At 36.3% G+C, this 13118-nt stretch overlaps 1 protein-coding gene across 2 annotated transcripts; it reads right to left on the bottom strand.

Moving 5' to 3' along the window:
* Positions 1 to 8133: 8133 nt before the first annotated feature.
* On the bottom strand, positions 8134 to 9732 carry LOC116201872 (uncharacterized protein PHLOEM PROTEIN 2-LIKE A4-like). 2 transcript variants are annotated; one of them, XM_031533313.1, is made up of 3 exons: positions 9478 to 9732; positions 8923 to 9044; positions 8134 to 8727 (listed from the first exon to the last, which is right to left on the bottom strand). In XM_031533313.1, exons 1-3 carry the CDS (start codon positions 9628 to 9630, stop codon positions 8370 to 8372), a joined length of 633 nt encoding a protein of 210 aa, XP_031389173.1. In that variant the 5' UTR covers positions 9631 to 9732; the 3' UTR covers positions 8134 to 8369. The 2 variants fall into 2 exon arrangements, with proteins under 2 accessions (XP_031389173.1, XP_031389174.1); XM_031533314.1 differs by having other exon boundaries at positions 8923 to 9408; positions 9478 to 9719.
* Between the last annotated feature and the right edge of the window lie 3386 nt (positions 9733 to 13118).

Here is a 13118-nt window from a genome sequence, read left to right as displayed (position 1 = left end):
TTAAACCTACTTAAAACTACTCTTTAACGTAAATATGCTAATACTCATCAAAATAATGTTAATAAGATTGTGTATGATGAATAATTAATAAAGCTTGGAATGCAAGAAGAACTTTTACGTAGAGTTAATACCACTTGTTGGGAAAGGATCACCGAATACTTATAGACAAGGAGTTAATTTTTCCCGCATTGTGATTTTCAATGTGGAAAACCCAACATGGGAAAAACTACAGGACGAACTTCGAATCAACTTACAATAGCGGTTACACATAGTTTTTTATCAAGGACAAACCCTTGGATCCGAACTCAAGAGACACACTTTCTTCAATCACAAAAACCAAAATTCGTCACCCGAAAAAGGCAGTTCACAAATTCAGCCAAAAGAGCACCTACAAAATTCAAATTAAAATTTTGAATTTTCAAAACCTAGCCCCAGAAGTCCTGATGCCATTGCCAAAATTTCATCTCAATCGGAGTTTGTTTGGCATCCCGATCAAAGCTTTATCTCGTGCTAGTCGGAGCTCCTTAACATGTGATTTTCTCCTATGTTCTTTCTATATGCTGCTACTTTGCTCTGCTTGGCTGGTTATCCTTGTACATATTAGCATATGTCGCTTGCACACATAATAATCCTCTGAATTCTCAACATTTATACAGAGAATGCAAACATATACTGATATAACATAAACGACACTATTAATAAAACTTGGAAGACGTATATGCATATGGCCAAGTAAATTATTTTAATGTCCTTATCAGGCTATATTCCATTATATATATATATATATATATTTATATCTATTATTCTACTACATATTTTCTTCCCTTGTATATACAATCCATATATTCTACTAGATAATTAATTAATAAAATTTAAAACAATCTGTATATATTTCCTTACTCTATGATGATGATATGACAAAGTGAGATAGCTCTGTTTTTTATTTTTGATGATGTGGCGGCGTGAGAATTCGGCTTCGACTTTGTTTTCATATATATATATATATATGTAGATAAGTCCATCTAAAAAGTTCTCCAAGATGATCCCCGATTTCATAAATGATTCTCCTGCGTAGCCGGGATAACTCCCTACTCATCGGAAAAATAATATGCAAAGTTTGAGCTGTATCTCAGTGAGCATAAAATTTCAAAGTAAAATGAACTATTAAATAAAGATTTATATTGAAACAACCAAGTATATATACATATATATAAATCATTCAATATCAAAGTTCAGCAATAATTCAACATCACATTACTGTCGGATCAGCGGTCTAGCGTCCTTCAATATGTTTAATGAAAATAATCATTCCTTGAACTGTTGAATTCAATTACTTCAAACATTAATATAACTTTACAAGGTTTTTAAGCTCATACCTTGCACGGGTTTTATAGACAAAAACTTATAATATTTAAAAAATTGAAGTAAAACTTATATTATATAAACAATTGAATGTGCGTCTATAAAATAAGAAATTAAGTTTAATAGTAATTGTTAATATGTACTATCTATAAAGTATATCACGTACAACATTTATTTCTATTCTATTCATTTTAACATGATAAATTTCAAACTTATGAGTACAACAAATATTTATTCAAGACATAATGGCCCAAAAATAAATACAATATACAGTGAAAAATATTCATTAGCTTCTATCGTCGGTAAGTTTATCTAATTTAAATTTTTAGTGGATAACTGAAAAATATTAGAAATCCTAAGAAAATTAGAGAAAATAAAAGTGCACATGATCATACAACATCATGCTATCTAGAGTCCATGATCTTACTACACTATGTATATATATTTCCAGAACATATATATTTATTTTTTATTTTGTTATTGTGAATTAATATATTTATTTATTTATTTTATAAACGTATCTATATATCCAGAATCTAATTTGTTAATATGAACGTATATATATATTCATTTTATATATGTATATATATTTGATAAATATTTTATTAATATAAATTAATAGTGTATATATTTACAATTATGCTACTATTTAATTTATTTGTATTCAACTTTATATATAGATATAGATTGGAGTTTGATTTCATTGGGCAACCTTTTGAATAGTCGTTTATGTAAAAAAATCCTATCTTTTATGATTTTAGATATTAAATTATTTGTATGAAATTTACTGTTATTGCTAATGATTGAATAATATCATTTGAAATAATAACAACAGTAGTAATAGTAATAATAATAATAATAATAATAATAATAATAATAATAATGATAATGATAATAATCATAGGCGAGGCTTGGTTACTTAGTGAGCATGTGCAGCTTACCTCTATTAAAAATTTTCCCCAGGTTCGAAGCCAGGAGATTTGTCAAGGTTAGAATCATAGGACGACAATTGCGAAGAGTCAAAGGCGTCTAAAGGATCTCAAACTCTTTTAACTTTTTTTGATGTGCACCCTGTTATTCGGGAGCCCAATGTGCCCCGACTAATTGAGTTCAAGTAGGATTGGCCATAGGGGGTAAAACTCTCACAACGTGGATTTTTCTATTCATAAGACTCGAATCCTATACCTTACTTAAGGGGATATGCACCGAACCACATGAATCAACCCACGTGGATTCAAACTATTTAACTATATGTTTTAACTAGGTGATAGCCGCAATTTGTACAACAATATTTGAGCAATTCTTTTATAATTAAATGTAAATAATCAATATATATGACACGGATAGATAAAAATAAAAAATCAAGTAAATACTTCCTCTAATCTTATAATAGAACGACAAATATACAGTAATCCATCTTAAAGTGATATCATGTAAGAGTAAAGGAATATAAAATACTAAAGCAAATTAAAGGTATATGTATAAAATGAATTGTCAAGTCCACCATTTGGAAAATTTTCAGTGCATTGAATTTAAAAAAGTATCTAGTATCTCGATGTGTTTTTTAAATACCTAGACTTTTAATATTTTCAAAAAAATACTCATATCTATATGCCAAACTGTACAAATAATATGGACATATATCCAAAGTTCATTATATCAAATAAAATAGCAAAAAAACATTTAACTAGAATTTGAATAGGCAAATATACGAATCTCCTCATTCAAAATTAAATTCCCAGTAAAATAAAATAAACCACGAACTAAGGATTTTAAAATAACGGCCTCTCGAATGACTGAGGACGTCTTACCAAGAGTTTAGAGTTATCAAATGGAGCTTTGACATTTCACAATTCAGCTTTTATATATTATAGTTAATAACCACGCGTTGCGGCAATTTTTGTCAATTTTTATGTAACAGAGAATAAATAAATAACACATATAAATATACTACTAATGTAGATAAAAATAGACATAATAAAAGCTATATATTTTACTGAATAAACATTACAAATTGTGAGTGAGAGTAAAAGAAGAAAAATCATGATGATAAGCAAATATTTACTCTAGTCTTACGAAAATACAAATAACAAATATATCAAGAGATAATGTTATGTATATTTGCATGTATAGAAAGAGTGGTAAATATCGTGTAAGGGTTATGGTATTGGAAATATATTGAATAAAAAAATATGCGTAAAATTGATTTTCAAATCTTCCATTTACAGAATATTCAATTACAAATTGTGAGTGAGAGTTAAAAAAGAAAAATCATGATGATAAGCAGATATTTAGTCTGGTCTTATGAATATACAAATAACATATACATTAAGAGATAATGTTATGTATTTGCTTGTATAGGAAGAGTAGTAAATATCATGTAATTATTGTGTTGGAACTATATTGAATACCAAATCAGATTGAACTTGCAAAAATCACCTATCTTGAAGAAGTTCTATTCAATCATCAAGAAAACTTTTATGGTGTGTTTGGTTTTAGAGTTAAGTAGAGTTGAGTTTTGATTTTAATTGGATTGTAATGATTGTGTTGTTGAATTATGAGAAAAAATGTGAAAAAATAATGAATAGTAAAGTAATAATTGTATTGTTGAATTGTGAAAAAGTAATTGATAGTTGAGAAAATTTAATATTAAAAATTGGATTGAATTGTTAAAAAATTGAAGAAAAGGGAAAAGGTAATAATTGTGTTGTTGATTTTTGTTGTGTAGTGAGTAAAGTTAATGTTAGAATTAAAATTTAAAAAACATGATTGTAAAACAAAACGGAACGAATATAATCCAAAAAAAATTCTTTAATTATATGATACCATGTGCAAAAATATGGATATACATGCAAAATACACTGAATATAATCCAATTAAAATATTGTGAAGGTTCATTTAACTAAAATAGAAAGATCAATTCACGTATTTGAAAGTTATCAAATGGAGTTTCCACACTTTGCGTGTCACTCACGTGCATTTAAGGGATACCAAATGGAGCTTTCACATTTTGCGCTTCAACTTCTATATTATAATAATATATTGATTTGGATATGTTAAGTTCTTACTTTTGTAAAAAAAGTTTAGTTTGGGCCTATTTTTTCAATAAGGAAATAGGGGTAAACGCCCAAAGATATTAAAGAGTACAAAGGCAGGGTGTGACGACCTCAACAAGATCTTCTAACAACAAAGTACCTAGGTAACAACAAAGTACCTAGGTCGTAGGAACTGAATCAAGAACATGTACACCAAGTGCACTATAAAAAAGTGACATATACCAATGGAAATCTATACTAACCGAAGATAAACTGCAAGTATAGAGAGCCCATACCAATAGCTTTGTCAATCATTGGTATACATGTATACTTTATTAATGAGTTATATTAAGAAGTATATACTGATGTCTATTGGAATAGATTTTTCAGGGATATACCAACTATCAAAATCTATTGGAACAGACTTTTACCAGCCGAGTTTTCCCAAAGCTTATTGATTGAAGGTATAGGCCTTGAAAATCCATTTCAAAACACATTATTACATACTTCTCATTGGTAAAAGTCTTGTTAAAAGTCTTTTCCAACAGATTTTGACTATTAGTATAGTCCTGAAAAATCTATCCCAATTGATATCAATATATATTTCTTAGAGTAAATAGGCAATTTCGTCCCTCACTTTCACAAGTTGCATCAACTTTGTACGATTACATCAAATTCGTCCCCGATTTTGCACAGTTACATCAATTCAGTGCCTGACTTTCGCAACACAAGTCCCTGAGTTTTGGCGTTACATCAGATCGATCCCCAGTGACATCAATCTAGTTTGAGTGGCTGAGGGGTAGATGGCGTTACTATTCCGTTAATTTGTTCGAGGACTGAATTGATGTAACGCTTGGGCAAATTCATGTAACCCTAAAATTAAATGATGTTCGTTACATCACTTATATCATAAAAACCTGAGGGCACGTTTCAGCTCTCCGAGACCCAAAAACCCAACAACTTCAATTTATTTCCAAAAATATGATAAATATTTATATTTCCAGAAAAGTCCTAGAAAATTACTAAAAATAGGAAATTGAAATACGAGTTCTTAGGCGCAAAAATCAGTAAAAATGGAGATCGGAGCGTGTCACATGAGCCTCCCGAAGTTGCTGGGCGTCACAAGCACGAACAGCACCAGATAGCCTAACGGGTCAACTTCGGTAGAGTGTTTCTATCTCCACAGGACTCGGATTTCTATGTTCTAGGTGTTTGTGGAAACCTCAAACAACGGGCTACAATTTAGAATCAAACGGAAGCGAAAAATATGGAGAAAACAGATCAAAAAACTAACTCGAATCCTCTATTCATCATATCCGCAGTCGACTTTAGAATGCGATAGTTTTCAAACGACTCGACCAAATTTGGTTCTGTAAGATCCTATAGCATCCTATTGATCTAAGCAATGAAATTATACAGTAATTCTGATCAAATAACATAGCTACGATGATTTGCCATTAACGAGCCTTCAAGCTTTCTGTCTCTAAAACCTAACGAGCTACACCTCAGCTTATGGAGTTGAGGGTCACCCCGTCACCCACCGCCCCAAAATCAGTCAGATTGAAGGCAGTCGCTCTCAGCCTCGGGAATGGTCAGGCCGTAACAGGGGATGCCACGCCAGCCCCGCGCCATCCGAACAGGGATCCTCCGGGAACATTGCGCTTCCACAGGAAAATCGACTCAAAGGCGGCGACCCAGAGGACGGCGAAGAGGGCCTTGTAGGACGAGAGGCAGGCGGATGCCCAGAACCTGCAAAGGCCATGGGCTTCGATCATTGCTATGTGGGTGTGGAGGAAAGGGGCAAAAGACTGGGAGGAGGGTCTGCTTCCGTTGTGGTTGCTACCGGTGGGGATTTAGAATTGAATAGTGGGGGTGAAGGGATTTAAGCATTGGCGAAGGGATTTGCTTCTGTTTTGAAGGTGGGTTTACTGTATGGTAGTAATCAGAATCATGTGAGATTTGTGCAGAAGAAGAAGAATGAGAAGGAGATGAGGAAGAAGAAGAGTAAACAAAGACAGATGGGTTAAATATTTTGGTGGGACTAATTTAATGTAGCACAAGGACCAAATTGATGTAACAATTTGCACCATTTAACCCCATCAGTATTAATACTTAACGGCGGACCAAATTGATGTGGCAAGGGGCCAAATGGATGTCGCATTGGGTCCTGATCGATGCAACCGCCTCATAGAAGGACCAAATTGACGCAATTGTAGCACTAACTGATGTAACTGCAGAAAGTCAGGGACTAAATTGATATAACTGTGCAAAGTCGAGACCAATTTGATGTAACCGAAAAGTTAAGGACTAAATTGATGCAAGAATGCAAAGTCGGGGACGGGTGCAAAGTCGGGGACGAAATTGATGCAAAAAAAAAAGTCCGGGACGAAATTAATGCAACCTGCGAAAGTCATGAACAAAATTGCCTATTTACTCTATTTCTTAATATAACTCAATGTAAAGTATACATGTATACCAATGATTTATATATATGTTGGTATAGGCTTTTTACGAACAATTTATCTTCTGTTGGTGCAAAACTTCTGTTGGTATATGTCTTGTTTTTTAGTGGTGGTGAAAGAATGGCTTGTCGAACAACTCAATCCGTGCAGGATTTTCCCTAACGAAACACATATTGGATATGAACCTCCCATTACTTAGCAACCAGTCGTCTTATATCTTCAGTCAGGGAACAGCGAAAGGGTCCGCTGGTAACCTTCCCTAAATCATATCATGAGCAACCAAAGAATTGATTTCGAGGACGGTCCACTGACAACCCTAAGGACCACGCAAGTTGAAGGCCTCAATAGACTCCCAACAATTCAGCTGTTATAGAAGAAACTGTTGGAAGATGGAGAGGTTTCGAGATTGGGTTCGTAATGGGGGGTCGGGACTGAGAGATATCTTTGAGGGCTGCGGTCTCCGATTTATTTGTGTAGTGAAGTCTCGTGTCCAGTCCGAGGGTGTTTTCTTGTGAGGGTTTTATCACGTATATCCGGCATTCGATTATGTTTTCCTTGTTACCTAATCTCGTGTTTTGAGCATCTTGTCACAATAGAAACGATTCCAATACTCTGCATAAAGCCGCCCATCCAATTCCAATAGTCATCTCGAATAAGATCTCCACCTCCTGTAGGACCCGGATTACCTCGAGCAGCTCCAGCCTAGTTTAACTTGAACCAACCACCTGGAGGTCCACTCCAACTAGTCATCTTCTATTTCCTAACAGCCTTCAAAACCTTAAATTTTATTACCAACTTTTTGGGGAATGTCAGTAGTTTTCTTTTGAAAACCTTATTTTCAAATATCGAAATCTTCGTAGAACTTTTTCATTTTAATGTGGAGGCTTTACTTGCTATTATGTTTAAATTTGACGGCCAACTGCCTGTCACTCGCAATCTTTTTATCCTGAAGAGAGATGTGAGACTTGATTAGCCCCCCTTGTTAGGAGGCATCTTTGTCCCCTTAATCGAGCAACTCAGTCAGTTTTGTGCTAAAGTAGTAGGTTTTTGAGTTCAGTGCAAGCAGATTAGGGGGAATCTGCAAATGGTCAGCAATTGCCCATCGAAACGTGACTTTGCCGCCAACAAATTCTTCTGCCAGTCCGGGGTTTACCCGGGTACATTTTTCTGGTGGATCATATAAGATTCGATGTATAATAGTTAACTGAAATTTAATCCATCAAGAGATCATTATTCGGACTTTGATGAACACATATACCGTACCTCATAGAAAATATAGAAAATCATTCAGTTAACTATAAGGCATATATTGCACGAAGCAGTACCAACAAGCAAGGTTGCTCGGGTTAATTATTACAAACAACATGTGGTATAATTGGAACCTATCCATGCATAATCGAGGAGAGCGACACGTATAAGGATATAATCTTTTCCACAGGACAGGCTGCAAATACAGATTTTATAGGTATACGTACTATATATATGGTTGTATGTTGAGCTTCTTCATCCATTAATCCTGGGCAACAATCTCGACACATTTGATGACGATCCTCTCCTTCCACTTGTCGTCTACTTGCTGCAAAGAGATATCTAACATCCCGATGGTGTTGTACGCGGTACGGAATGTACCAACAAGCAGTCTTTCCCACTTATCCAGGCTTGAAACACTTCTTTGAGTTTCCTGCTTGCTTCCGTCCGGAAGAACAAGCTTGACGTTGAGGGGAACATTCAGCATTTTCTGTTCCTTCACTTTCACCACAAAATACACATTATATGTCGCGCTTTGCTGGAGATTGACAGTGCTAAACCGGGTCCGCGCCTCTAGCCATCTTACTTTAACCGATTCTGCTACTTCAACTTTTCGATCTCTGCAAGTAAATTGCGAAGGGGAAACTCAATATATTACAACACCAATCGACACAATAGGACATATTTCAAAAGAGCGGGACACTCAATAATCATATAGCTAGGTCTGAGATAATAAATACACTATGAACATCCAATTTTTATTAATAATCTCTTCATAATTATTAGAAATTCGTAAAATCAAATCTAGCACTTACTCTGTCTCCTGGTCCTGATCCTGGTCCCAGATCCAGCACGAATTATCATCGCTTCCGGTGATTTGCAAACGCCTCGCATACAGTGCGAAACAATCCTTGCCACTGTTGCTTGCCCAGTATTTCTGCACCCACAATTTAATTGTGTGATTTTCTCGAACTAAGATACTATTTCTGTTCACCAGAGTAATCATCAGCAACCATGTCCTTGGAAATGACCAGCCCGCATCATCTTACCGAAACCATTTTAGGAAGCCCCCTTTAGATGTAAAAAGACACATAGTTTTTCATTTTCTATTCACAAACATCAATTCAACTGGCGTGTCCAGGCCTTTCCAGCATTTGTTGATGTGAGGTTCATCACATAGTCGAACCCAAGCCCGATAACACCTGGCCTAGGTGATGACAGCACAAACACCGCTTAAACTTGGGGAATGCTTGTGGGACCATAGTCACTCCGTATAGACACAGTCCGAGAATCTGAGAAGACTATGGGCAGGAAAAAAGAGAGGTGATTATGCAGTACAGGAGCTAACAGTCAATCTGTTACCAACTTACCAATGTATTGCTGAAGAATAAGCCATCCTGGAGCTTCTTCCGCAGATCACGTTGCTGGTCAGGTTTGAACCGGTTCTGCGGATCGACCCTAATGCGCGCATAATTCAGAATAGCATAGTGCTTCTGCTTCAGCGGCCACTCCTGCTGCGCCATCCGATGTCTGCTACGTTTTCTCTGTTTTCTTTTTCTGTATGGAATAATATTTGCCCACTTCTTCTACCTTCCTATCTCCCTTGCTTGCAATTATCTGCAGAGAGAGATGTTCCATTGGCTTGCCTTTTATAGTCCATGAGATAGGCCTCCTGGGAAGTTCTATTATACCCCGGGGACCACATACTCTTTTTTTCCTTCTTTTTTTTTTTTCCAAATATCCTTAGGCCATGTGGTGGTGTATGGATTGGTTTGAGTGGGCCATTCACGCTCGGCCTAAAGGATTCGCACTTCACAGGGATAAACATGCGGCTTGCACCCGAGGGAACTTAAATATGGGTGGCTTTCGAGGACAATTGCCCCACTTAACCACCGGGCCAAACCACTTAAGGTTCCTGGGCTGAGGATTGCTGGTTTTGTATTCTATTCCAAATCTGTCAAATTTTCCATCTTGATGCCCCCCACAATTAGATACCTAGAGTGTACAGTTTCTCCGGATTCAGTACTTCACCTTTATAATTTTGTTTCTTGGTCACAAATGAGGCTTACGAATTAATACTGAATAAGAAGAGAGGAAATAGAATGGCACGGAACCCCTCCGTTACCAAAACCACTTGTCACCCAATTTCGTGTTAAGATCGAGTACTGGGACTGCACTAAACCCCTTCATTCCTTGCGCGGTACTCACAATTGAGATATTCTTTTACTGATATGGATTAATTCAGTAATTTGTTTAATGATATATTTCGCAGAGAGGGGGAAGATAAATCATCGGTGCCGCAAACAAACTGACCCAAAAGGTTTTTTTTTTCCCCTGGAATCAAATGTCGGTATGATAAACGCTTTGTGAGCTTACCGCTTGCAAAAGCAGAGGTACCGATTCTAAGTTGGAGGACACGTAGATTGACAAGGAAACTCACTTGCACATAGAATTTTTCTTCCTGTTCCAATCTTCATGTTCAAAGCAAAGAACAAAAAAAGAAAACAAACACGGATTGAGATTCTAAGGTAGGACAATGGAGGCGAATAAGCACCCACGACTCTTATTGAAGAACAAGCTTTCTGTCCATTTCAAGGATCAGATTCACTCAAGGCCGCCGGTTTCCACCACTACTTTGACAGAAAGTTTTCCGTATAGCGGAAAAAGTAGACAGATCATTTTAAGAAAAGCATGAAGAGATTTGAAACATCACGTTCACACCCCTTTAGAAATCGGACTTACACATACAATCCCTTCGGGTTTCATGAATTGCATATGCATATCCTTCACATTCATCTATACAACCCATAATCTCAGTTTGGAACTGAATCTGTCAAATCATTGTTAACGAGTACACCAGTTACTTAAGTGTATACAATGTCTAGGCTGCTTTCTCCATTTTCCTTTGTCGACAATATATTTGTTTGGGCTCGTACCTTTTTCCTCGTACTTCATTATTCAATTAATACACTAGGACACGTACGTTAATAGAGATGAATGTGCCGTGTCACAATTTTCATCATATACTGACCCTTTGTCTTTTCGACACAGCCTACCTATGATATGTTGGCTAGATATCAAGAATTATTAACATTATCTTCCTTCGGAAAAGCATTTTATTCACCATGCAGTAAGGAAGGATCCTTTTCCTTGGGTCCTAAGTAAAATGAAGAAACACCCACTTGTAAAAGGGGGAATAGATTCTAATCTAAAGAGCAGATAAAGAACGAATTGATTCACCAATGGTAAACTCCAACTTAGCTTATTTAAAATTTCCAGGAAAAAGGCGACAATTATCAATTCAGATGGTGTGAATAAGAAGATAATCCCTCTTCGACACTACAACCTCTCCGCCGATTATCCATGAATTTTCGGGATGGAAAAACCCGGCTGAAAATTCTGACCCATTTTGCTTCATTGAACAGGAGGTTGTCCTTTCTGCTAATAGGCAATTTAAAATAAAAAGAAAGTACAAAAATCCCATTATGATTTGAGGTCAAGATAAATTGCACCATGTATTTTTATTAGGAACAATTAGCCCCATGTGGTGTACTCCGTTGGCTATAGGGGTTACAACGTTAGTTTTTTTTTTTCATTTTTAGTCCTCAATCTTTAGCCTGTTAATCATTTTGGTTATAAATATTTTTTCTTTTATTATTAGTATCATCAACTTTCCATTTTTTTCATTTTAGTTATAAAAGAAAAACGAAAAATAGGAGGAGTCGGGGATGTCGATTGGCGGCCCTAGCCCCCCGAATCAACCGGTGGCACCGAGTCTGAGTTCTCGATCCATTCGTGGGCTGGGGCCGCCAATCGACGACCCCAACCCCACCACTGAGGTTTACAGTACCCACGGAGGACGCTGGCGACCTCTATGGAGGGGTTGGGGTCGCCAATTACCCGCAAATCGAATGGGAACTCCAACTCGGAGTCCCCGGTCAATTCAAGGGTTAGGGCCGCCAATCGGCAACTCCTACCCCGCCACCGAGGTCTTCGGTACCCACGGAGAATGCAGGCAACCTCAGTGGAGGAATCGGCGATCTTGACCCCTCCTTCACTGTCGATTTTCTTTTTATTACTAAAATGAAAAAAAAAATGGAAAGTTGAGGATAGGAATGATAAAAGAAAAAAGATTTAGAACTAAAATGATTAAAATGCTAAAGATTGAAGAATAAAAATGAATAAAAAACTAACGTTGTAACCCCATATGGCCAACGGAGTACACTATAGGGAGGTTAATTGTCCCTAACAAAAAACACATGGTGCAATTTGTCCTGATCCTAAATCACATGAGGGTTTTTGTACTTTTTCCAAAAATAAATAAAAACGTGGGTTCAGTTTTTCCTTTTGGAGTATTGTTGAATGCCTCTCTGTCTCTGAGATTTCCTTCGCCTAGCTTTAGAGAAGTTTATGTACTTTTTTTCTTTTCGAATTACACGTTTACCTACTTCTTTCAATTGCCATCAATCATAATTTTGTTGAGTATGCTGGCGAGACATTCATCGACCCTTAGTACATTCCAAAAACCGGACAAATACTAATACTGCGAATCTGATCACTCAAAGTAAAATATATCTAATGCGTCTTGCATACTCAGTATGGTGAATCCAGTAGTCCAGGACAGGAGTCCATCCATGGAATCCCTCCTCTGAAGTCATGCTATCATTGTTGCATATACGATTTGGTGCGGTATTGCTTATATATGGGCTTGACTAAATTTCATTGGCCTGATCGAGGATATGAATAATCATGGGCGTGCGTAGTAGATGGTTTTGCAAAGTGCCCCCAATTTGGGTTACGATTTGAGTAATGGATGTGATTCACCGGTAATCCGGTAAGTTTAGTTCGACAAAAGAGATGATCCGCTAAAACAAAAACATGTCTAAATAAGGCAAAAGACATTGCCACCATCCACTTAGTACATGGGAAGTAAAAAAATAATTGGATAAGGTTGACAAGTTCAAAAATGGAAGTTCCATGTTCTCTTTCCCTCAAAGGCCGTTAGGGCTTT

This window comes from Punica granatum, chromosome 3 (assembly GCF_007655135.1).
Source record: "Punica granatum isolate Tunisia-2019 chromosome 3, ASM765513v2, whole genome shotgun sequence".
Taxonomy (NCBI): Eukaryota; Viridiplantae; Streptophyta; class Magnoliopsida; order Myrtales; family Lythraceae; genus Punica; species Punica granatum.
The sequence above is the reverse complement of the archived record's forward strand: the minus strand, read 5'-3'. Positions and strand labels throughout refer to the sequence as shown.